This window comes from Colletotrichum scovillei (assembly GCF_011075155.1).
Source record: "Colletotrichum scovillei strain TJNH1 chromosome Unknown Contig00006, whole genome shotgun sequence".
Taxonomy (NCBI): Eukaryota; Fungi; Ascomycota; class Sordariomycetes; order Glomerellales; family Glomerellaceae; genus Colletotrichum; species Colletotrichum scovillei.
The window spans coordinates 589,561-613,476 of NW_023336264.1; the positions used below are offsets into that span (position 1 = coordinate 589,561).

The 23,916-nt window shown below is 54.3% G+C and overlaps 8 protein-coding genes across 8 annotated transcripts; 3 read left to right on the top strand and 5 right to left on the bottom strand.

Annotated features, from left to right (window-relative positions):
* Positions 1-281: 281 nt before the first annotated feature.
* On the bottom strand, positions 282-1,770 carry HER10_EVM0011298 (O-methyltransferase; the record flags this gene model as incomplete). The annotated part of the gene is made up of 5 exons (XM_035480733.1): positions 282-619; positions 681-1,138; positions 1,215-1,338; positions 1,390-1,525; positions 1,582-1,770. 5 exons carry the CDS (start codon positions 1,768-1,770, stop codon positions 282-284), a joined length of 1,245 nt encoding a protein of 414 aa, XP_035333371.1.
* Positions 1,771-3,962: 2,192 nt separating this feature from the next.
* On the bottom strand, positions 3,963-6,317 carry HER10_EVM0006413 (signal peptide peptidase; the record flags this gene model as incomplete). Its single annotated transcript, XM_035475997.1, has 2 exons — positions 4,817-6,317; positions 3,963-4,752 (listed from the first exon to the last, which is right to left on the bottom strand). Exons 1-2 carry the CDS (start codon positions 5,767-5,769, stop codon positions 3,963-3,965), a joined length of 1,743 nt encoding a protein of 580 aa, XP_035332759.1. The 5' UTR covers positions 5,770-6,317.
* Positions 6,318-6,825: 508 nt separating this feature from the next.
* HER10_EVM0012627 (cyclophilin type peptidyl-prolyl cis-trans isomerase/CLD) lies at positions 6,826-7,841 on the top strand. Its single transcript, XM_035482020.1, has 2 exons — positions 6,826-7,095; positions 7,194-7,841. Exons 1-2 carry the CDS (start codon positions 7,063-7,065, stop codon positions 7,647-7,649), a joined length of 489 nt encoding a protein of 162 aa, XP_035333531.1. The 5' UTR covers positions 6,826-7,062; the 3' UTR covers positions 7,650-7,841.
* Positions 7,832-10,746, bottom strand: HER10_EVM0012065 (transcriptional activator). Its single transcript, XM_035481468.1, has 2 exons — positions 9,983-10,746; positions 7,832-9,821 (listed from the first exon to the last, which is right to left on the bottom strand). Exons 1-2 carry the CDS (start codon positions 10,049-10,051, stop codon positions 8,727-8,729), a joined length of 1,164 nt encoding a protein of 387 aa, XP_035333457.1. The 5' UTR covers positions 10,052-10,746; the 3' UTR covers positions 7,832-8,726.
* A 1,667-nt stretch (positions 10,747-12,413) lies between these two features.
* On the bottom strand, positions 12,414-18,612 carry HER10_EVM0001987 (hexokinase). Its single transcript, XM_035471718.1, has 4 exons — positions 16,448-18,612; positions 16,204-16,283; positions 14,752-16,129; positions 12,414-14,635 (listed from the first exon to the last, which is right to left on the bottom strand). The coding sequence occupies exons 1-4, from the start codon at positions 16,542-16,544 to the stop codon at positions 14,535-14,537; spliced, it is 1,656 nt and encodes a 551-aa protein (XP_035332226.1). The 5' UTR covers positions 16,545-18,612; the 3' UTR covers positions 12,414-14,534.
* Positions 12,705-13,865, top strand: HER10_EVM0011176 (acetyltransferase; the record flags this gene model as incomplete). The annotated part of the gene is made up of 1 exon (XM_035480614.1): positions 12,705-13,865. One exon carries the CDS (start codon positions 12,705-12,707, stop codon positions 13,863-13,865), a length of 1,161 nt encoding a protein of 386 aa, XP_035333350.1.
* A 1,978-nt stretch (positions 18,613-20,590) lies between the features above and the next one.
* On the top strand, positions 20,591-21,019 carry HER10_EVM0004490 (uncharacterized protein; the record flags this gene model as incomplete). Its single annotated transcript, XM_035474132.1, has 2 exons — positions 20,591-20,615; positions 20,703-21,019. 2 exons carry the CDS (start codon positions 20,591-20,593, stop codon positions 21,017-21,019), a joined length of 342 nt encoding a protein of 113 aa, XP_035332506.1.
* A 545-nt stretch (positions 21,020-21,564) lies between these two features.
* On the bottom strand, positions 21,565-23,674 carry HER10_EVM0000445 (major facilitator superfamily transporter). The gene is made up of 3 exons (XM_035470228.1): positions 23,030-23,674; positions 21,931-22,975; positions 21,565-21,877 (listed from the first exon to the last, which is right to left on the bottom strand). Exons 1-3 carry the CDS (start codon positions 23,288-23,290, stop codon positions 21,786-21,788), a joined length of 1,398 nt encoding a protein of 465 aa, XP_035332036.1. The 5' UTR covers positions 23,291-23,674; the 3' UTR covers positions 21,565-21,785.
* Positions 23,675-23,916: the final 242 nt, after the last annotated feature.

Consider the following 23,916-nt stretch of genomic DNA (forward strand, 5'->3'; position numbering starts at 1 on the left):
AGTCTACCTTCAAGGCTGGCGCAGACATTCTTCATCGTTTAGAGGCATCAACTCGGCCGCCCAGGTCAGACTGGCTCGGCGGCAGAGTTATCGAAGGTTAATAATCGATTCCCCCCAATAGCCTGCTAACCCTCCTCCTCAATACTAAACCCGGGGCAGCTTCAAAGAATTGCTCGTTGCGATGTCAATCACGTTGTCCCTCTCGATCACAGCGGTTTCAAAAGACACCTTGCAATTCAAGGTAATCATTCACCTCGTAGACTGTAACACACAAATCGCCCTCAAAGCTTCGCCCCCTCCCGCAACCCAACCTCAATAACCCCCTGCACCGCACCCGGCACCCTCCAAATCTTGACGACCCTCAGCCCGGCCGACTCAATCAGCGCCCTCCACTCCTTCTCCGTGCGCTCTTGCGCGGCGCCAAACGCCATCATGCTGATGTCGAAGACGGCGGCGTGCGGATGGACGACCCGGACGTCGTCGTCCATGATTTGGTCATGGATCAGGATCCTGCTGTTGCCCCCGGGCTTCAGGGCGGCCTTTTGCATCTCGAGGATTCTGCGGGCTTGTTTGTCGGGCCAGTCGTGGAGGATGTGGTGCATGTAGTATGCGCGGGCGTCTATTGTTTTTTGTGAGCCTTGTTCAAAGCTTCAAGGAGATGGGAGCAGGGGTCGGCGTACGCTTGATCGGCTGAGGCGTATAAAAGTCATACGCCACCTTGTTGATTTCCTTCAACACATTTGTCTTCTCATCCGCCAGAACAGACGGCAAATCTTCCAAATACAACCTCGACGCCGTCTCCGGGTGCAGTTCATAAAACGCCTGCAGATCCTGTCCTACGCTCCCGCCGATATCCACCAGCAGCGGCGAGTCCGGGTCGTCGTCGCCGGAGCCGCTGTCCAAGAGGGTGTGGCTGGGGAAGATGGACGTCCAACTGGCCCTGTTGAGTGTCGTCGTCCGCTGGAGTGTGTTGAAGGCCTCGCCTTCCGCCGGGTGGGCTTCGAGATAGGCGAAGAGGCCGCCTTGCCAGCCGTGGGCCGAGTCAAAGACTGTTTTGCGGGCGCTGTGGGGGTTTTCGTACGATGTTTCGCGGAAGAAGGTGGGCATGTGGGTGAACATTGGGACTGTGTGGTCGTAGCTTGCTAGAGGTCAGAAGTGTGTGTGTCGGAGAGAGCTGCTGGAGGGACAGGAGGGGAAGAGGATGTTTGTCTTACTAGAATGTAGCGGTGGTGCTAAAGGCCGAGTCCGCAAGCTGGTCGCAAAATTTCGTGGGCTTGTAGGTCTTCTCTGAAGTCATCTCTACGATGTTATTCGAGACCAGTAGGCGGAGGAGTCTATCTGGGAGAATATGAGATACTGCTATAAGATACCAGAGACGGGATAAGTCACAAAGTAAAGCGGCATCGCAGGACCCCTCCGCGAGGCCCGTTAGCTGAGCGCAAGTCATGGGTCTGCTTTCATTACCCTTCCATTTCTTAAAGATGTTGAGATCCTGCAGAATCTTGACAGATGCTAGGACAGCCGGCTGGTAGATGTCTAAGTCAGCAAGCTATCTTGAGCCATTCCCGTGAAATCAGTGACACTTACTTCGCTCAAGAAGAGTCTCACAAACGTCTCCCAAGGAGATTCGACATTCATCGTGAGCTCAGAAAGCTTTAGAAGAACTCGCGATCTGTCATCCTCGCTGAGGTTTTCGACCGATGTAGAAAGGGCTTCCGCTGAGCGTATGAAGTCTCCGACAGCATCATTCTCGTTCATCGTCGATGACATGCTGACTGTTTGTTAAGATACCCTGTTTTTGCGTCAATTTTCAAATTAGTCGCTTTGGCCTTTTCCTCGAAATAGCTAAGACGTTGACTTGAAGCAGGTAGCATAAAGCTTAGAGACTTCCGGTGAAGCTCCAGTCATGGATTTGATACTCCAAAAAAGAGAATGAAATTGCCAAGGGCAGCAAGCTCTTTATTAAAAGAAGACTTGAAGACGTTGCACCAAGTCCTAAGTCCCCGCCGAACACAGAGACTTGATTTGTAAGATATATGTGCCGTGATCTGCCATGGTATCACCAATATCCATGTACTCCCCGCAAGCCTAAATGACGAGCGGGGATAATTGGAGCGGGAACGGAGTTTTACACCAACCTTGCTCAAGAAAGTCAAACACTCCCGAAGCTTGGGCTTAATTTCAAACTCAATGTATGAGGAGACGTTATTCAGTCGTACTTGATTCGCTAGAATCTTAGATTGGATGGTGACAGACTCTGGATTGGATCTGGAGAAGAAAAAGGTGGTTTAGTCTGCGTACATAAACCACCGTGATTGACGCCAGCGCCCAGGATCCCCTATTATCAGCATTTTGCACTGACAAGGCCCGATATATGAGACGAGAAGCAGCGGAGACTCGGGCAAACACATCAACAAATTTAAAAGCAAGTTGTGGCCAGTGGAGCTGCCGGGTAACACAACTAACATAAGCGGAGGAGCGGCCTTATACGAAATACCTTGAGCTCCGTTCCCACTCTACGTGGATTCGTACCCTCATGGTAGGATGTGTAGAAAGACGAGATGTTGCATTGTCGATTCGGGTTACACATAACATCAAATCACCAGATATACTCCTGACATGCAACAAGACTTCTTTCCTGTTTGAGGAACAACATGATGATGGCTTTAATCCTATTGATCTTCCTGTTTTATGCGCAAGACAGTAGTGATAGTTTGAAATGAATAGACATGTACAGTAATCTCTTCCCATAAGCCGAGAGCCTGCAATCAAGATGAATCTCTCTACCCTCCTTCTTTTAACTTCTACAAGTCATTCAGCTTACTGGTTAGCTGGGAGTCTCATGCCTTCGACGGATTTATAGACCGGGGGATCTATGGTTCCTCGCGCCGACAGCGCACGCGTCTGGAGTTCATCTAGCTGAGTCTCAAGTCGCCCGCTCCGCAGGTTGAACTCCAGAATGGATGAGAACACGCGCAGCTAACAGGTTCAAGTTCCCAAGTGTCAAACCGACGGTTACCAGCCGCGTGGGAATGGTGTACGTCGGAAGCTGCTGTGGGACCCCTTGCCAGCCCCGATCGAAGCCGTGAAATATATCACGCAGATTACCTACTTGAACGTTCTTTCTAGGATCTTCGTTTGGTAGTCTAGATATGCTGTCATCTCATTCATCTCGTCGTCGCCTACGCCCCGTGAATGCTGTGGTTTATGGGGATCGTTCAGTGCAATCTTCCGCATTCCGGCTCTTGTTGCTTTTCTATCTGTCTGGAAGATCACTGCCACCATTCTGAGAGGAGATACGAGCCTGCCTAACATCGGTCGCCATTTCCCAAGGCAGCGGCGGAAGGCACCGTGTCCTCCATCGAAAACAACCGTAATTCGGAAAAAGATACGAGCAACGGCCATCCCGAGAAGGGTGAGCGTTGGTAAATCGGTGAGGAATAGAGACTAAGAAGACAAAAGAGTTCACCCCCCCGGTGGCGAATGGGGACTACATCTCTGGCGCACATGCTGGAATTTTTTGTCGACTCGAACACGGGACCTCTAAGCCTTCGCCGATTAGGCTGTTCGTGGACTTCAACCATTACACCACCCAGCCAGTTTTGACCTGACCCCCGAGGGGGCGCCCGCTGGCTGGTGACGGGAATGGGCTTGAGGGGGGGTATAAGGGGTTCTCGCGGAAGGTATGGGCAGGAACGGCTGGGCAAGCACCTGCCTTACAGGTCACTTCGTGACATTCAGTAGGATCTAGTGGAAGGAGGCAGGCGCGTGTCATTCTTGTTATCCACCAGAGAGCATGTTCAGTTCCGGTCAACCTGCGTTGATGTATTAAGCTATCAATCTCCGCTATCCGGATGGTGATGATGGAATCTACACCTCAACGCCGCCTAATGCACAAATCTAGATGCACCCATCTTTCCTTCCCCTCGTCAAGCACCGTATCCTGCCCACCCCGTCTCAGATCACTGCGTCTTCGGCTTTCTAAGCGGAGCAGTGACGGAGAAGGAGACTATGCTATACTCAGTCTTCTCGGCGTCCCGCTTCTCAATAGCCTTCTTCTCCTCCGCAGTCTTCTCTTCCTCGTCCTTCTTCTTTTTCTTCTCGTCCTCGTCCTTCTTCAGCTCCTTCATGACATTACCGTCACCGTCGAGCTCGACGACAACGTCGCGGGTGTCGAGGCTGCCGTCCTCGGTGTACATCCACATCTCCTTGAGCTCGCCGCGGACGAGACCAGTCAACCAGAGGGAGCTGAGAACGCCAGGGACGAGGTACAGTAGCGCGGGCTGGCCGTGCTTGAAGACGACCAACATGACTAGTGTAGTCACCATGCCGAAAGCGTAGCCGACCAAGGAGGCGTAAAAGTACGTCTTGCTGAAAGTCGATCCACGCACAGTCGGCGGCGCTGTTCCCGTTGCGGCCTTGAAGAGGCCCAGCCACGAAGGGGCGGACCAGAACCAGTCGCCCCAGCAGTTGGTGATGTCGAGGTAAGTGGCCTTTTGCGCAATGTGCTGGGTTTGGCTCACGGTGACCACGTCGCCAGAGGTCGCGTCGTGCTGGTCGGACTTGAGATCGGTCGGGATGTACTTGATCTGGCGCTGGTAGTGAAGCCACATGTCGAAGCGAAGGGCGAGACACATTACAATGCCCGGGACGACAATGTCTCCGAGTCCGAGAATACTGGACCTAGCGGCGGACTGGAACTGGAGCTTGATGGGCACATCGAGCTTGGTAGCAACCGTGATCATGTAGGGACTGGTGGATTGTCAGATGACTTGCGTCCAAGGGTGATTCACAACTGGGTTGAGTTGCAACTTACGTGTAGAAGACCATGATTATGTCGTAGAAGAAGAGTCCGATGAGCACCAAGCTTCCCGTCGCAAACGTCGTCGGAGACATCATGAGGAACGAGCCGTAGCAAAATCCGTAGCCCATGAAATTGGACAGGAAAGGCGAGCCAGACATGAAGTAGGCCACGACGGTGGCGATAGCCAGGTTAAGACCAACGACGTGGAGGATGGTCATGTGAAACTTCTCGCGAAGGAGACCGTGCAGCTTCGCCTTCACCGTCCACTCATCCGTCAAGACGTGGCGTAAATCCCACAGAACCCGGTTGGTCTTAATGCTGTTGAGGCGTACGATGCTGCGCAAACCAAAGGGTAGCGGGTTGCTCTTCTGGAGAACCTGCGCGTTGTTCCGGTCCACCTCCTCGCCTGTGACCTTGACGAAAGCCTCATCGTCGTCGTTGACGTTGTAGAGTGAGCCATCGTGGCGGAAGTAGTTGGGGAAGACGAATCCGGTGACAACCCGCAGCGAGTGTGCGATCAGAGTGGTCAAACTGGCGACACCCATGACGGACATGTAGACACGGAGGATCTTGTTGAGGATGGCGGGGTCCTGGAGCCATTGAATGAGGTAGTAGAGGCCGATGAGCATGGTACCTGCCAGGATCGGGAAGAGAATGGCGTCGGTAGGCATGAGACCCTCCGTTATAGGCTCATCCTCCTTGCGTTCTTTCCCATCCTTGCGCTTCTGAGGAGCGGCAGAAGGCGGGCGGCGTAGTGAGCCGTGGGCGCCGATGTAAATGATGGCCAGGGCGCTGAAGATGAGCTTGGCCTCCATCGTCAAGAAGCTAGCATACTGGGTGAAGCCCCATTCCACGGCGGCAGCGGTGACGTTTCCAGCTGTCAAGTTGCCAGTGAGGTTGCCGGTGAGGTTCTGGGCAAGCTCATCAAACGGCGGGTTGATGGGGCTGGGGACCGGTGAAGCCATGTCGTCGCTGTCGCTGTTGGTGTCAGACTTGCTGTCGTTCCTGGGTGCTAGGATAAAACTATCGGTCCAAGGGCCGAGAAGACGGAAACAATCGTCCGAGGTAAGTGAAGCTCGTGATAGTCGTCAGGATGAAGAGACGGAAGCAGAGTCTGAATGAATGAGAGGATGGCCGTTAAAAGTGGCAAATAGAGAAGCCGGGTCCCCGTAATTATTTTATGCCCTCGGAAAGGACCACTGGCGGTCAAATGCTGAGAAAACGTCAGAAGCAATACCAAATCTCTCGGTACTATTCTGATTCTTACCAAATAGTGAATGCAGAAGTTGAAGCCACCTGTTTTTGGAGATGGGTCGGACGAAAGACGACACGGTGTTTCCTGCCCTGCCTGATAAAAAAAAAAGGTAAGAAGTCAATTCTGAGAATCAATTTCCGCCCAGGTCAGATTTTGCCACAGGTAATGGGGCAGGCAGGCAAGTGAGAAGTGTCTTTTGTTGAGACGAAATGGGACTCCGAACGTCCCAAGAAAGATAGATTCGCCGTTTGGTTTATCTTCTTCTGGAGACAAGTCGCACCTTGCCCGTGTCCAAACTCTTGAAAGGCGGTATCGATATCCGTGCGGCGCGAGCGTTGCTGCAGGAGGTTCGCCCTGCGCTGGTCCAGATTGGTACGGTAGTTGACAAGTGAGAAGTGAGGTAGGTACCTAAGCTGCGCTCAGCTTAGGCAAGGCATGCGGGGGGAGGCTTCAGCTCCCATGGCCCCCCACCTCAGCGCTGTAAACCATCGACACCACGAGACACCAGCTCAAATGTGCAACATGGAATAAACATCTACGAATACACCACAAACACTCAACCCCTCAGATCTATAAGACAAATATCATTGAATCACAGACATGAGCAGCGTCTGAAGTGTACATGACCTAGTGGAGGAAGTAATAACGCATAATTGGGTCCTGCAAAGGTTGCGAGTTCGAATTCGGTGGTCCTACATAATGCCACAGACAGCTCATTTTTTGGGCTTGTGTACCTACCTACCTTAGAGACCTCCAGCTCCCAGTGGCGCACCTTCACCCCAGAAGTGGCTGAAGCTCCCCCTGGCCAGCCACCATGGAAAAGCGCAATCCGCAATCGGGCGCGATTCGCGACTGGACCTGACTGGCGTGCGACCGCAAAACCTCAATCGCATCGCATCACCAGCCTCGCCCAGAATAATCCTCCGTGATCCCCTCCACCACCAGCAGCAAAACCACAGTCTACGACAATCCGCGCAGCAAGCACAGCTGCCAATTCCTCAAAATGACTACCAACGTCTCCCTCGAGACCTCAATGGTACGTCCAAACATCCTCCACCCCCCTCAACCCACCCACCAAACATCCAGTTGCCAATGCGACAACCCTCAAGCTAACCACCTCTCCCCTCCAAACAGGGCACAATAATCCTAGAACTCTACACCGCCCACGCCCCCAAAACCTGCACAAACTTTGCAACCCTCGCAAAGAGAGGCTACTACAACAGCACCGTAATCCACCGCATCATACCCAACTTCATGGTCCAGGCCGGCGACCCGACAGGCACAGGCCGCGGCGGCACCTCAATCTACGGCGAAAAGTTCGCAGACGAGATCCACGCGGGGCTAAAACACACCGGCGCGGGAGTGCTCTCCATGGCAAACGCGGGGCCCGATACAAACGGCTCTCAGTTCTTTATTACCCTTGCCCCGACCCCTTGGCTCGATGGGAAACATACCATCTTTGGACGGGTCAAGAGCGGGTTGAGCGTTGTCAAGAGGATGGGGCTCGTCAAGACGGGGCCCGAGGATCGGCCACTTGAGGAGGTCAAGATCATCAAGGCTTCCGTTGTTGAAGAGGGCGGCGACGAATAGCCAGCGAGGTGGTGGTATAGGTCTGCCTGCCTAGAGGGGCCGTATTGTCAGCATCTACACGGAGTTTGGCGTTTGGTCGAGCAGACCGTACACTGGGAAAAAAGTTATATCCAATCCATGTCGTCTACATCTTTCACGTGGTCATAAATCAAATAGAGTATGATAAATCACAATCTTCAAACTCAATGGGGGGAATCAATATCATTTGTCACAATGCCTATAAAATGTAGCCGCAATCTCTAAACGCCGCCATCCGCCTCGCCAGGCGATGCACACGAGTATGGAGGGAGGAAACCTCCTCATCCCTAGAAGACCTTCCCCGACTGACTCCCTGACCATGCATTGTTGAGTATCGTGTATCGAATGTCGATCTTCTCGTCGACCAGGGCTTCAGATTTTTGATGAGTACAGAAAGAAAAGAAGAAATCGGCCAGGAACCTGGCTCTGTTGCCAGTCCCACGACCCTATTCTTTCGTCGTAGAGTGCGGCCCAGAGAAGTAAGGTATGCCCATCCCGGCTGATATCTGACGCCGGGCCCGGGACACTGAAAGGAAAAATTGTGGTAATGGATACAAAGGAGCGATATCAAGAGCGACGCCGTTTGTTGGCCCGTTTCTCATGCTCATCCGAGGCTCTCTTTTTACCTCGGGCTGGCGGCTGGGCCTGAACGGTAGATCGACTTTTGGCGGGCTTTTTGCCTTCAGTTGGAGGCGTTCGACTTCCAGTGGTCTTGGAACGTGAAACCCGTCTCGTGGATCGAACCGTGTCTTGAGAAGGTTCCGGCGAGTTCGAGTTTGCGGTAGAACGACCAGAAGAGTTGCTTTGAACGGAAGAGGTGCTTGAGACAGACGCCAGTCGCTGTCGAGTTGGCTGCGGCTGCGGCTGCGGCTTCGACTGTGGAGGTGAGCGTTTGACTGACGAAGGCGCCGATGTGCGCTTCATAGCCAACAACTCGCTTGGTCTCCTAAGACCACAGCCGGCCGTTCTTTTGACACTGGGTTTTGAGCTGGTCTTTGTGCTGCTCGTTGCGCTGGTCGTTTTGCCGCCCGTTGTGCCGCTCGTCGTGCTGCCAGGCTTCTAGTGTGGCGGCGACGACAATGTGCCGGACGATTCTGACTCTGCATCTTCGTCCTTCTCTTTCCCGTTCCGACCATTCTTGGATAACGGCGAGGACAAGGGCGGCTTGGCGGCACCGAGCTTCAGCTTCTTGGCCGGACTAATGCCCTTGGCTTCCTTCTTCTCCTTCTTTGGCGCAACTTCAACGGTAGAGTTGTCGCCGTCGTCCGCCTTTGCCTCACGACTCAAAAGTGAGCTCGTCTTCACCTTTTCCTTCTTAGGACCTTTTGTTTTGAGGATGACCTTTTTTGTCATCAAGGGCGTCGACTTCAACTTCTTCTTCTTATGGCTGTCTCCCGATTCGTCCTCGTCTTCAGGTGCCGCCACCTCCTCGCTGTCGCGCTTCTTAGGGCTCGAGGCCCGCGATGCAGGCGCCGGTGTTGCCTTTTGGCTTGATGGGGGTGTTCCGTCGTGCTGGCTAGCGCCATTGCTGCCATTTGAGATCTTTGCTGCCGCAGCGCGACTGGCATTGCGTCCGCTATTTCCAATGCAAGAGCCCATGTGGTTGTTGAGACGGGTGACAAGAATGCATCGTTTGCACTTGCTGCAGGTTGCGGAGGGAAATGAGAGCACGTTGGCTGGTCGCGCTTCTCCAGGACCGGCTGACTCGATATTCGGATCGGGCTTCATATCCTTCTTCTTCTTGCCGCGGCCGGGACCAGGCTGAACCCAGGTCTGCCCGTAAATGTCGTAGCCGGGCTTGTCGATGTAGGGGTGCTTCTTGCAGTAGATGACGCTTGGATCGGGCTTTCGCGCGCCTTTGCCATCGGTCGGGTAGAGCAGGCGAGGTAGGTGGCATCTGGGGCACAGGATCTCGGATGTGGTCTTGAGGGGGTTGCCCTTGAGCAGAACCTTGCCGTCTTCGTATATCGCAGCGTCGGTCTCTATTCGCACGTCTGGCTTCGAGTCGGGGGTAGAGCTCTCTGATGCATCGGAAGCCAGCTTCTCGACACGAATGGCAGCGGTGGACGCTCTCGCCATTTTCTCGTCGCGGTGGACTTTGAGCAGCAGGTCATGTACAATGTTGTACATGAGATCGTCGAGGACAGCGTGTGCCTGTTGTCCAATAACAGACCGTGGTCAGCATCATGTCAAGTCATCAGCCATGGCGAGCAGTCGCCCATCCCAGCCGCAGCGATTCGTAGAATGGAATGGCCGCGATGATTTGAGTAAGACTGGGGAAGGAAGGGGAGAGCAGGGGATGGAAGAAGACTTACAAGCTTGTCCATGTTGCCAGCGTCGTCGGGAGCGACAATCACTCCAGCCTTTCCTGTATTGGAAGCCATCTCGACGAGGCCGACGGAACGGCGCACAGAGGCTGAAGGGAGTAAGATGCCGTCGTGATCGCAGCCTCGGAGGGCGGATAGCTATGTGGTCGTGTGCAGGAAGAAATGTGGTTTGTGGAATCTGAATCGGGTTGACGGGTAACTAAAATAAGGTGCCACACGGCCGGTCGAGGGGCGGGTGGTTCAGCAGCCGCAGCAGTGAGCACTGAGCAAGTCGTAGTATGTAGCAGCAGGTGCGGTGCAGTGCAGGGGGAGATGAGGTCAAGCTGAGCAAATGGAAAGGAACGACCGACCGACGCCGCCGCCAGGGAAGGGTTAGAGGGAAAAAAGTTTCGGAACCTTGCTTTGCTGAAGTAATAGGTAAGGGTGCAACAGCGATGGCGAACAAGCAACGGACACAAGGATTTGCGGTTAAGGTGTAGGTAGGTAGTCTCCGATGAGCTAGGGGGTCGACTTTCCCTTTGTCGTACCACGCGAGAGGCCCTATGCCGAATCTGGATAGGACGGGGGGGTTGAAGGTGCGAGGCGAGAGAATCCGATGGTCGCGGCCAACGTCGGTGTTGGTTGACTGGCGGAAAAAAGAAGGTAATTGGTTCAAAGGGTGAGATGATAGGAAGAGAGAGAGAGAATTGCTCGGGGTAAGGTGAGCGAGGTAAGATCCTCTCAAAGCCCGGTGAAAGATGAGGTGAGGTGGTTGATGGGGGATTGGAGAAGGAGAGAGTGCGAATTTGGGTGGGTTTTCCGGATTACCTTAGCAGATTGCTCAGGCATCGTTGGCAAGGGAATTGCGGGAAAGAGCGACTTTGGTAAGAAGCCCGGAAGCAACTTCCCAAAAGTGTCAACGTCGATCTGCGGGCCGCCTCACTCACAACCACTTGCAAATGAAGCAGGAACCCATTGGGCAACCTACAACCCAGTCCCTTCCTTTCCTTACCTTACATAAGGTATAGGTAAGGTAGTAAATGCAACAGATAACAAAGTCCAAGGTGTCATATCTTCAATTGGATGGCTTCCGTTACAGCATGATGTAAGCATCCTTCTTCAATCAAGACAAAAAGGTCCAAAGAGAAATCATCGAGCGGTGCTGACTTTCCCCAGACTACCTATTCCGCCCCACGATCCAACACAGCACCTGAATTCTTTGCAGATAGCAAACAAAATGACAACCCTATGCACCAATGCACTTTCAGTTACATCCACGCTGCCAAACACACTCGCAGAACAGGGAGACGGGCTTGGATGTCATCCCATCCCATCCAAGGATCCCGTCATGGAAACTACGGAGCGGATACAGTGTCCCCATCGGCGCATGCATGTGCCTGACTTTAGTCCCCTTTTCGCCTAGGTACCATAGCCAAGGTGCACAGGGGTCCAAGGGGCTAAATTCCGGTCAACAACTTACCATCATTATGAACTTCTTTCCGGGATACCTTGATTGTAATACTCCGAGGACATTGTCAGACAACTAGCAAAAAAGCAGTGAGGGAGGGACGACAGAGTCATCGATAGCGGTAGCAAAACAAACTCTGCATATGGTGAGCGGTCATGGTTCTGCCATCCACCTCACACTCTCAAGCTACCTAGGTAAACCCGAGAGCAGCAACTACCTATTTCCTGTGGAAGAGATCGATTCACCTACGAGGTGTTGTGTTGATAGTTGATCAGACCTTTTTTTTTTTTTTTTTCAACCTCGCCGACACACTCCCTCCATCCAAAAGAACACCCTGGTAAGTATGCTGTAGACATCGTCACTGTCGAGTCAAGACGGCGGTTTGCCAGGGGTTCGCTCTTCTTCCATGATTCGTTCAGAGAGTCTAACCATCCATCAGTCTCTGAAGTTCATGCAGTACTTGTTAGCACTACCACTCCCCGGTGCCCCTCCAATTGGCTTCGTGGTCTCTTTATACAAGTACGGAATACGGAGTGCATGTAATACAGGATATCTTTAGCACAATACCATCTCCGACATTCGTCACTCTACAATGACTCCAGGGACGAGCCGGTGGAGCCGTCGCTCTCCCGCCGGAGCCTCCAGAGCCGCGTCTGGCCGCATCTCTTAGACTCTTACACAGTAATTGGCATCGGGGCTGACCGAACGCAGCTGTCCGTTTGAGCCTCTGAGGGTGTACGAAGTACAGAGTACCTGTCTCCTTTCCAGAGTCTGCCCAGGGAGAAGGGGCCACCAAACCTAAACCGAGTCACGACTTGCACCACCTTCCGTCTCGCTGCAAGGAACCGTCTACCTGCCCTGCATCCCGAAAAAAAAAAAAAAAAAAAAAGTCGCAACCATTCAGAGACAGTGACTTCCTAAACCTCTCGCCTAACTCCCCTTTCCCTCTTTCCCTGCATTCATCGTCACCGAATTATTGGAAACGAGACATCACCAAATCCCAAACCAGACTCTTTAAGTACCGCACGCGTGTAAATGCTCACGCCTTCGCGCACGCGCAACTGGAGTTCTGTCTGCTCGGGAATTATTTGACAGAGTATCATCCCTCCAGCTCGAGTGCTCGATCTACCTTACCTTGCTACCCTGCTGTTCCACATTTTCTTTCCCGCCATCCTCCCGCCAGTCTCGACAACTCACCTACGAATACATTTCCCTCCTTCACAAGCCAAGCAAACGAACGATCCTCCGCCCAACACACACAGCATGTCTCTCCCCCAGACCACGACAATGAAGCAACCACCGACCCAGTCCTCCATTAAATCCTTCTTCCAACCCCGCCAGCAACCCTCCTACGCTCCGCCGCCCCCAGCGTCAAAGTACGCCCCCGCGCCGTCATCGAATGGAACAGCAGCTGCCCCTCCTCCCACGACTAAACCCCCACCATCGTCAACATCACCACCACCACCTCCTCCTAAATCCTCAGTGACGACGGCGACAACAACGACAACACCACCGAGAACTTCACCTCCAGCAACGACACCGCAAACATCACAACCGCCAGCCTCGACGCCCCTCCACCCGAGCGCCTCGATCCGCCCCGTCTCAGACCAAGACCTCCAACCCCTCCGCCGCATAAACTCCCTCCTCCTCCCAGTAGCCTATCCAGAAACCTTTTACGCCGCAGCCCTCACGGGACCCTTCTCCCGCGTCGTCACCTGGCGCGACCAACCCACCACAAACTTCTCTCAGGAAATCGTCGTCGGCGGCGTCGTAGCCCGCATCGAACCCTCCCCCTTTCCTTCCGCGACCCCGACTCCGACCCGCCTCGAACACGCCCTCTACATCCAGTCCCTTGCCCTCCTCTCCCCCTACCGCTCCCATGGCCTCGCCACCGCCGTGGTAGACCACCTCATCGCCGCGGCCGCAAACTCCTCCCCGGACGTCAACCTCCGCCACATCTACGCCCACGTCTGGACCGACAACGAGGAGGGTATGCGCTGGTACGCCGCCCGCGGCTTCGAGCGATACGGTGAGCCGCTGCAGGGGTACTACATCAAGCTCCGTCCGGACTCGGCCTGGATCGTCCGCCGCGCCGTCGGTCCTCTGTCCATCGGCGGGCAGCAGCAGTCCTTGTCCTCTGACAGAGCCACGGCACCACCTCCGATCCCGGGTCCTACCGCGGCCGTCGCGAACCTACCATCCATGAACGGAGGCCCTCCTCCGCCGCTGTCGAGGACAATCTCGGGCACATCCTTCCAGAACCGCCGCGCCGCGACAGAGTGGAACGATCTCCCCGACGAGATGGCATCGGCCAAGCTCGCGCCTCCCAAGAGCAGCGGCGGCTCGGGCGCGAGTTCCCGGAGCAGCTCGACAGTGAGGAAGAAGAAGGATAGATCCTACCCGGCTGCTGCCTTCCAGGGTTAGGCGCAAGAAGGGGCATGTCTCCCTCGATCGTGCCAAGGCCAAGGAGTTTAATACGCCCAGAAAGCGGCAAATTGAAGAGTTGCAATCACATGCAAATCAAGATATTTAAGAATCATCAGCTGGCACCCTGACGAGTAGGACACCAGGACAGGCAGGATACCACAGCTTCATCCCAACCGCCGAGAGCACAGTTGACTCCATCGCATTCATCATCTACATCACAAGATGCGAAGATGAAGAGAGAAACAAAACACTAGAAAAGATTCGCCCCCACAATTTAGAGGCTAGCCTGCTATAGACGTTTTGAACTTTCGTTTTTAGAGAAGAATAAAAACAAGACAAGTATTTAAACAGGTAATGCGTTTTGAACAAAAACCTTTCCCAACGCAAGCAAGGTTTTTCTGTTTTGCTCAGGCCCAACTCCGGTATTTCCCCCCTTTGTGTGTGTGTGGAATCATGAAGAAAATGATCAAATCAATCCCCAATGCCGAAAAAAGAAGATGCTCACACGGATGGGGACACAGACAATCAAAAGGAGGGAGTCACATCTCCCTCTCTTCTTGTCTGCTGTCCCAAATGACTGGTGGGTTTTGCTTTTCCCACACTTCCTTCCACCCTTTCCCATTCCTCAATGTCCCCCATTCATTCATCTCTCTTATACTTCGTTCATCATTGACGGTTATACCGAGACCACCAGACGGCCGCAATGGCTGCAACACCAACGATGCCTCCGATGATCAATGCCGTGTTGGTTGTTGACACCTCTTCGCCTGTAACGCACGCACAAAATGTGATTAGCCGACAGTCTCACAATGCATCGCAGCGGGAAGTTCATCACGGTCGAGATCGCCCTTTGTCTCGGCGACTCCAGTGACTAGCAACTTACGTTGTTCAGGGATAGAGTCAAGTTCCCTCTTGACATTCTGTCTGAACTCGGTCAAGACGTCGCCCTCCTTCTCCATGCCAGCTGCCACAAGGGCAATGAGGGCGGCGCCAACTCCACTTCCGTCCTTAGCGATGCCAATGCGGATCTTGTCAGCACCCTTGGGGCCGATGCTCTCAATGGAGCGGAGGGCCTCGTAGATCATGTCTCTGAAGAAAGGGTAGTGCTCAACCAAGCTGCCGTCGACACCAACGTCAATGACCTCCTCCGTCTCGTCGTCAAGCTTGCCGGATTGGAGAACAATGGCGCCAATGGCGACAGCTGACAGGCGAGCTGCGCGACGGCCGACGGAACCGGCAACGGCCTTGAAGGCCTGGGCATCCTCGAGCGAGGGGCTGTACACCAGCATCTCGGACTCCAGCTGCTGTCTCAGGGTTGACAGCTCGGGGGTGTTGTCAGCAGCGGCAACGGACATGATGGAGCTATCCAGGCCCCACTGCTTGAACATGCCGGACTGAGCACCGATGCTTGTTGTGGACTTCCAGTCGTTGAAGCTAGAGTTCTGGTCCTTAAACAGGGAAAGCTTCTCGTCCTTGAGCATGTCAAGGATGGTCAGACGGACAATCTCGCCCAAGAACATGCCAGAGACACGCTTCTCAAACATCTGGATGCCGGGGTTGACACTGGCCTTGTCGAGAGCATCATCCCAAGGGGTGTTGGGCAATACGTTGAGCTGGTTGTCGAACGAACCCCACTCAGTGTTGACAACCATCTCGCCGGTAGCAGCCTCGAACTCACCGACGATGGGCTTCTTGATGTTGGACAGCTTCTCGAGGTAGGCGCCGTTGGTGCCAGTGCCGAAAATGGCACCCAAGATGGAGCCGGACTTGCCGGTAGAGGTGTAGGATCTCGCCATCAGGGTTCCGACGGTGTCGTTGACGAGAGCAGCAACGCGGACGGGGAGGTGCAGCTTGTCGATCTCGACCTGCAGCAGAGCACAGACATCCTTCCCGACGGCATCGGGAATATCGAAGCCCTTGGTCCACCGGATCAGGTTGCCCTTGTTAATGCCAAGCTGCTGAACGGGGAAGCTGAAGGTGAAGCCCAGGCGGAAGACATGCTCGTCACGGTAGCCCTCGGGGGCGCTATAGGTTTGGCGGCGGCGAATGTGCTGCTCAAAGTGCTCGGCGTGGTGTTCGCGGAGGAAGAGCTCAATCTGTTTGGCGAGGAAGGAAAAGAGTTCCTCAGCGGTCTTGGCGACCATGAGCTCCTTGGGGATCGCGACCTTGCTGTATGTGAGGTTGAAGGTAGTGTCACCGTTGAGCTGGACAGAGCACACGCGGAAGTTGGTGCCGCCGAGGTCGACAGCGAGGTATAGGCCCTGCAACAAGTGTCAGTGAGTGCACTCCCCGAAGTGGGTTCGCGAATGCAAAGCTTCGTTGCTGCGCAATTTACCTTTTCAGTGCCATTGGGCACGCCAGTGACGTAGGTCGGAATCTGGCTCATGCTAGATCCATCCTTTTCCAGGCCAGTTTCTGTGAATTGCCCAGATCAGCTTACTTTCCTCGACTGCTGAGTATTGCCGAGCAAGACTGTTTTTTTTTTATTCCGGCGCAAATATTTGGCCGTGACAAAGACAGTTCCCGCAGGTGAATACTTGCAGAGAACGGGAGCGCGAAGGGAGAATTGGCAAACTTACGCATTTGGCCAAGGAATTCGCTGACGGCACGGTTGAGGTATGCATCGGATAGCTCGAACTGGTCGACGACGCGTTTTGTCTCTGCTTCGAGCGCCATTGTGAGAGGTATGGAGATTGGCGGCGTGGTTGGAAAAGGCGCTGGGTTTTCGCAGACGGGCTCCTGGAAGATTTGTGCCGAAGGAGAGTAGAAGGGAGGAGGCGGGTAGAAGAAGTTGTGAGAGGGGAATAAGTAGGAGCGAAGCTGCAGTTGGAGGTGCGGCGGAAGGAGCTTGGCGTCTCGGAGGAAGAGCTGCGTGAGCTGTTTTGGTACAAATTAGTCCAAGGCAACCTTCGTCGAAAGAGGGAGATGAAGTGATTCTCCAGATAAGAGAGAGAGAAGATATGAGGAGAAAAAGTTTGAACTTGGGATTTCAAACGAGGCAAAGCCAGGTAAGGTAGGAGGGTGAGGAAGGTGTGGGACAATGGGAGAAGAAGGTCGGACAGAGCGAAGGTGAGGAAGTTTTTGGGGGAGCTTTGAGGATGATGTATGTGACGAAATCGCAGTGGAATGGACGGGGGATGGGGTTCAATTGGCATGGGAGCGAACTTGGAGCATGGGGAGCAGGTGTGGAGCTGATGGTTGCTGGTCCCATGGAGCAGGGCGACAGGCATGCAAGGACCGTAAGGTATTCGCCAAGGTACCTTGTCAGCACTCAACACCACCACCAGAAAGCAGTGAGGTAATGTCGTGGTGGGGTGACTGAGGTGGTCCGTCTCGTGCTACAATCCGTAGACACGATTTTTCCTCAAGCTCCAAGCCCCCAAGACTCTTGTCTTCCACCTTGGGTAACACAAGTCCACGACATTTTGGCAATTGGCCATCATGACAGAGGTCGCCCAGAATAGCGAAGGCGAGGCCAAGGATACGGAACAGGGACGATATGACCAAGACCCTGCCACTGGAGTTGTTGTTGACTAACTCTCAGTTGATGATGCCCCGGGTCTGCATGTGGGATGCAAATGCCATTGGGTCACATCCAGGCCTTCAAGTTCTGCATGTCTCGAGACCTTTGTTTTCCCGCCTTTCCAGATGTTGGGCCGGACGGAGGACCAAGCTGCGTGACGAGAATAGGGTCTTCTGCAGCACGATCCAGCATGGTGAATGGACGGCTACAGCTGCGTGATGTGAGGCGAGATGCGTGGCCGCGGAAAGCTGGAACTGGAACTGGAACTGGAACCTGAACCTTGGAACCAGCTCTGCCCTGGGGGGGTCGACTACTGCGGGGAATCGTGCGCCCGTGTGTATCCGTACAAAGTAGGTCCAGTAGCGTAATTCAGCGAGAGAGACCACCCAGATTGCCCATAGTTTGGCATGACGACAAGGTACGAAGGCGGCGGCAGAGTCCGGTCAAGTGTTCCGTTCCTTGGCCTTGGCTCATGGCCCTGCTGGCAAAAGCTCGGGAGCCGAAAGCAGCCCTGGCCGCTTGCCATTGGATCGTGGCATCAGCTTCGGCCCCGCCGTTGGCCCCAATTGGGTTCCGGCGAGGTCCCGATCATCGATTGCCTCTCATCTCTCGTGTCGCTCGCTCGATTTTCTCGCCCGTTTCTCCCTCACCGAGTTCCCAGCGCGTTGCTGTCCGTTCTGGCCTGGTCTGCTGCGGCTGTGCGAACAATAAGGCAGGTAAGGTAGCCAACCGCTTGACCATCCATGGTGAAGATTCACTCAAGGAGAGTCTCCGGCGCTTCTCCCGGCGCAAGTCGTCTGCATGCTGCCACCCATGTCTCCTGCTCCCCAACAAGCAGATTCCCCAAAACCTGGGCCCCCGTGGAAGTCCGCATATGCCCCAGGGGAACATTCCCCCCAAGTTTGGGACATGGGATAAGGTACTCGGACAACAACCATATCCATACCCAAGGCACCCAGGCGGCCAGGCCACCACGCGCGAGACTGACGCTGACGGCGGCTCACCACCCACTGCACTCGCAGGGCTCTGAGTCTCTGACAGGCGACACTATCACCCCCCGTCCCACGGTGTCCCACTTCTACGCCGAAGAAGCTCCCGTCTCCATCCACAATTGTCCACACCCGGGCGGGCCACCGAACATGCCGGAAATGGAGAGACTTTGGTCAAATACAAGACGAAAAATCGAACCGACAGAAAATGAGCGCATGCAACTACACCACGCCGTCGCCCGATAGAAAACAAGGGGGCGGGGACGTTGAGTCTTTTGAGAGACTATGTGAGAATTCAGGGCAATGGTTTGGGATTTGGGGATCCAGGGTCAGGTAGTGTGAAGGGTGTGAAAGGTTTGTCTGATGGGAAACGACGGGATACAACGAAGGAGAATCTGCACTGCTGCAGAGGTACTTACTAGGACGAGTGCTAAAAACACCACCGAGCAAAGGCCGTACCAAAATGAGGAGACCCCATGGGAGACCAGGAAGCTGCTCCTCCTTCTCCGGTGTCTTGGTCCGTGGCCCTTGACGTGACCGTCGCTTTTGTTGGTCTCGTCGTCGATAGTTTCGACGATGCCGCCATTGATACTGCCAGCTTGCCTCAACGCCACCCCGTACTTGCTCATACTCAGCGTATTGTCGTCAAATGCCTCACCTGATACAGCTTTGTTCGATAAGTCTTTCTGGTTGGTAATATCCTCTCCCCTGGTCGTTGACCTTGACTGCCGTTGCTCGTCTTGGAGGTCTTGATAATCGACACCAAGACCACCCGCGCGCCAATCGGCGCCTCGCCCCCGGACGTAGGCCGACAGTGTGCCGGTATTTGACAGCTTGAAAACGCTCGGATTCTCGCTGCGGGCGCCTTGCTGCACCTCACTGCGAAAACACCAGCGTTTGGCTGAGATAAAGTAGTGATTCGAGCGCTCCTATACGGGAGTCCCAGACTGAGATGAGGTAGCCCGGGACGGGATCTGGCTCCGGTGAGGCGACCGGATTGACCTTGGTGCGTGCAAGTGCAACCCGCAAGACGCAGCGCAGTAATGGTGCGCGGCGTTTGGGGTGCGGAATAACAGCGGCGAGCCACGACGGGTGGTGCCAGTGGTGACCTTTGGCGCCGAATTTCTCCCTCTCGGCCCTTTGGAGGAGACAGAACACGTTTAAACGGCCCGTCTGTAATTAGTTTCCCGGGTGTGACGCTGCGGATAGACGAAGAAGACCCAGGCCTGGTGCCCCAATGAGGTCATATATGGGGATCCCGGGTGTACCTGGACTGGACTCTCGCAAAAGGTGGGAAGACCTCTGCAGGGTTTGCGCCAAATTCTGATGTCCTCGTGTGTCGTTTTATCGTGGATTCGTGGGTTGCGCCAGGCGGCGGGGGGCTAGCGGGGAATAAAATCAAAAGATGATAATTGTGGAATTATGAGATGAAGAAGAGTGCTCCGTACTGGAGAAAAGGAAAAAGGCGGAGAGGGCAAGGCTCTCTAAAGTCCTTTCTGGCCTCGAAAGGGAATCGTAAACGCTTTGTCTCGTTCAATTGCTCGTAATAGTCGTGCGCTCGTCACCTCAGACCGATGATCAGGGTCCCTCGGCTCTAGGCTGCTGGGTCCTGGATGCTGGGTCTGGGTTCCCGGATCTTTGGGGGTCTCAAATCTGAGTCGGTCGGGAAATTCCCTGGTGCGTCTTGGTGGTGTTCGACTCAGAGCGTTGGTGGCTGGACTTGGTACTAATAAACTGGGCTCCTCGGCTTACGACTGCCTCTTCTTTAGCAGTCCATGTGCCAAAACGAATGTCGCTCGGTCTCTGTCTTCTTTTTCTGCTGTCGCTTCCCCAGCTAGTGCCTGCAGTCGTATGTCATGCGACCGCAGCGAATTGGCTTTCCTGGCTGGTCCTGTTCGAAGGAAGTTGGCAGACGCCGTAGTGTGAGGTGACGCAGTTGCTCAAGACGCAGTGGTCTAGCCCTCTTACAGATCGGGGGGCACGTCAAAGTGCAGAACCAATCTTGATAACGAGGCGTCCAGAGATGCTCCCTACAGTTACGGCCAGAGCTTCCCGGTTTTCGTCTTGGTAATGATGATTGGTAGCAGCAGTCCGTCGTCGTGGTGGTGGTACGGATAGTGTGTAATTCTGATCAGAATGTGAAGATCGAACGCTACTCTGATTTGCTAGCGTAGACTGTCGCACAATGGGTGGTCGCCGTCGGACTACTTATGGTTGACGTGGAACAAACTGAAGGTGAGATAGGACGGCCGCCTCTTCAAAAGTTGGTGGTTTCAGGAGGAAACGAAACAGTCGAGCGAAGAGGTGACAGGTCAAGTTCAGGTCAAGTCGAGACGAGACAAGAAGGCAAAGAGCAAGGAGCAAAGAGGAGGTTGGCGTGCAAGTCGATCCTTCTTCCCTTGGTCCCCTCCTCTCTGTTTCTCTCTTTTCCCTCGTCCTTCTTTCTCGTCCAGCCGAGGCGGGTTCTCCTTCTCGAGCGCTTCTGTCGCATAAGAGACACTCCTGGGATTGGATTGGAGGAGAGGGGTTGCGCCGGATTTGAGATTTGGGTTGACCACTCAGATCGCTATCGAACCGTTGCAGGGTCCCGCCCAACTGTGCGGTGTGAGCTGCAGGGCCAGGGTGCTTGTCTAAAGTAGACGGGAATCTGGATCGTTGGAGAGAGGAGGATCTTTCAGTGGCCTTGCTGCGAACGAGAGCCGGTTACGGGAGGGGAAGATAGATGGCGCTTGGCCGTCTTGAGATTGGCCAGTGCCGACAACCTGACTTCTTGGACAACAGGATGTTGAAAAGAGGGAGAAGGCTGGGAAACACGGAAGGCCAGAAACGAAGCACACGATGTCCCATGGACCGTGGGCGAAGTTGCGAACCTTCCATACACTTAAGTATTTGGGAGTATGGCAGGAACGGCTCTCCCAAAAAGGGAAGGAAGTTGGGGAGCTGATGAAACGGAACCCCCAGCGTGACCACCGGGCCCCTGCCTCCAACTGGCAACAACGATGGGAGCACGGAAGGTATCTCCCCCACGACGTCGCTCCCCAGCATTTGGTTGGCGGCTATCACAAAACACCCGGCACTCAATATCAACTCTAGCTGGGGGAGCCTCGCACACGAGCCATAACCTACCTAGGTACCTAGATGTGACAGGACACTTTGTCTTTTTCTTTCGTCAACTTCCAGAAATTTCCATTCTACTAAGGTATGTATGTGCCATGCTGTATTTAGCAGTAATCCCAACCCACGTATCATCTACTTTCCTCAATGTTGTTCTCTACCCACTGGACCATCGATACCATTGATATCGTCATGCTTCTTTGCTTGCCAAACTCCCCACTCCATTCCTTTCACTCAACTTCACTTCGTTCCAAGATAGACACTGCGCCACTGATCCTCGTCTATCCATAATTAGCCCTGGGCAAAGTTCCTCTTGACAATGAAGAAGGACATCATCAGCAGAGCAGCGCAAGTCATAAAGACGGCGTTTCGGTGTCCATCTCCTGTTTCTGCGTTAGCAACGATTACGATCCTTGGACGTATCCTAGGAACTTACCCTCTTCATCCAAGCTATGCGCCACGACAACGAAGACGTTGAGAGGTAGCCTCAGCAGACTGTACACTCGACCACGCACCCCGTCCTCGACAACCTGACTCTTCAGGAACGACATGCTTGGGAAGTATGCTCCAATGCTAGCCTCAACCATGCACAGCGCCCAAAACAACAGCTTCTCGTTGTCCAGCACGACCGCTCCGGACAGACAGCAGCTCACCACTAGCACGACTAGCATAAGGATGAGCGATGTCGTCTCCTTGGAGTGTGTCTTGGTGTAGAGCGAGAAGAAGGAAGATCCAGCCATCATAGCACACATGAAGCTGGAAAAGATGAGCCCGAAAGGAAGCTCCTCGTCTGAGCCAGCCTTGGTTCGCGCGCTCTTCAGCGCAGCAGACCAGAAGAACACAAAGAGGTACATGGCTCCCTCGAAGAAGGTCGACGTCAGGCCCAATGACAGGATTCGCATATCAGCCAGAATCATCTGGATGCCGCTCTTGACCTCGGCGAGTGATGTCGTTGCCGGGCCATGCTGCTTTGTTCCGTAGTTCTCGCTCCACCCCTTCAAGATCAACCACATGGCCGCCCCGGAGCAGACCACACTTGCCATGAAAGGCCAGACGCGGCCACCCAGTGAGTTGACCAAGATGTCACCAACGACGCCGGACAGGATTGCAACGATGGAGCTGATGGTGGTCATGTTGCCAAAGATGGAGCCTAGTTTGAGGTTCGTCCGCGAAAGACCACGCTGGTTGTATTCCGTAATCAGCCAGGCCTCGAACACACTGTACAGAAGTGTCGTCGAAACACCGCCGGCGAATCGGCCGAGGAATAGGATGAAGAGGTTGTCGGTAAGCATCGTCAGGCAGGTGAGGATGTAGGTAGCGCAGTACGTAAGGCAGGCAAGGCGGCGGCCGTATCGATCTGCCAGCTCGCCGGCAAAAGACGCGGAGATGGCGCCAGACACGAAGCCTGCAGCGTAGAGAGCAGCCACGACCCTCTCGGGGATGTTCTTCTCGTATCTGTAGATGGCATAGATATGGGGGCCCTGTCCCTACGTCAGTCTGATTAATTCCGTGATAGTGGTTGCACGGCGCATTACCTGGAGCCAATCCGCCGCCATTGCCAGGGCGTAGACCGGGAAGAAGTCCAGCTGGAATTGGCGGACTGCATTTTGAGATTCGACAGGCGAAGACAGCAATTGCTGATGCTCGACATCTCCTCCATCGGAACCCTCCTCCGAGTCGGCCGCCTCCTGCTTCAGCTCCTCGATGACTTCTTGTTCCTGGCGCTTGTACTGCTGGTAGAGCAGATACCCGTTGCCCGCCGCAAAAACGGCCAGATTTATCTGGTAGAAAGCCATGTTGCCGCAAGTGTGACTTTCCAAGTTGTGTGGAAAGGTAAAGTCTCGTTTGTAGAGCTTGTGGGACGTTGGATCGGTATAATAAGGCTGTCGACGCGGCAGACCAGCATTCCACGAGCCAAGTATCAGTAGGCGTCGCGTATCTTGGGATATCCTGACATTCGTGGTGTCTCAGCTGCCCTTTGGTCGGTGGCGCCTCAGCTTGGCATTTATTGGAGGAACCTGGAGCGTACTGAAATGATGGAAGAGACAGAGGCCCAGAATCGATGTCGAGGGAAGACTATTACATTGTAGCAAGAATGGCAAGGGGCAGTCACTTCTTTCTTTGGTTCCTTCTCTCCCATCGGCACGGTACCTGCGGACCTGCGTTTCCCCAACTGCAATTGCCAAACATTAATCGGCAAGCAGCTGCGACGGCTTAGGTAGGCTTCCCTGTCTGGAAACGGATGAAAAAAGAGGACAGGTTCGTCAACATGGGACGCCATGCTGATTCAGTGGCTTGGCTGCGCTATTGAATCTGTAACGCGGCCCCTACAGTTGTACCTGCAGCGACTGCCATTTTCTGCGTGCAATCTGCCGGTCCCCTAATTCCCTTTCCTGATAGAGTTTGGCTGGCCTGGTATCCC

Excerpts from the sequence above, each read along its gene's own strand:
- HER10_EVM0012627 (XM_035482020.1), top strand. The coding sequence starts at position 7,063 with ATGACTACCAACGTCTCCCTCGAGACCTCAATG. Across the intron at positions 7,096-7,193 it reads TCTCCCTCGAGACCTCAATG|GGCACAATAATCCTAGAACT; the intron begins GTACGTCCAAAC and ends CCCTCCAAACAG.
- HER10_EVM0000445 (XM_035470228.1), bottom strand. The coding sequence starts at position 23,290 with ATGGCTTTCTACCAGATAAATCTGGCCGTTTTTGCGGCGGGCAACGGG. Across the intron at positions 22,976-23,029 it reads TGGCGGCGGATTGGCTCCAG|GGCCCCCATATCTATGCCAT; the intron begins GTAATGCGCCGT and ends ACGTAGGGACAG. Across the intron at positions 21,878-21,930 it reads GCATAGCTTGGATGAAGAGG|GAGATGGACACCGAAACGCC; the intron begins GTAAGTTCCTAG and ends ACGCAGAAACAG.
- HER10_EVM0001987 (XM_035471718.1), bottom strand. The coding sequence starts at position 16,544 with ATGGCGCTCGAAGCAGAGACAAAACGCGTCGTCGACCAGTTCGAGCTA. Across the intron at positions 16,130-16,203 it reads TGCCCAATGGCACTGAAAAG|GGCCTATACCTCGCTGTCGA; the intron begins GTAAATTGCGCA and ends CACTTGTTGCAG. Across the intron at positions 14,636-14,751 it reads TGACTCTATCCCTGAACAAC|GCGAAGAGGTGTCAACAACC; the intron begins GTAAGTTGCTAG and ends CGTGCGTTACAG.
- HER10_EVM0012065 (XM_035481468.1), bottom strand. The coding sequence starts at position 10,051 with ATGGCTTCCAATACAGGAAAGGCTGGAGTGATTGTCGCTCCCGACGAC. Across the intron at positions 9,822-9,982 it reads CTGGCAACATGGACAAGCTT|GCACACGCTGTCCTCGACGA; the intron begins GTAAGTCTTCTT and ends ATTGGACAACAG.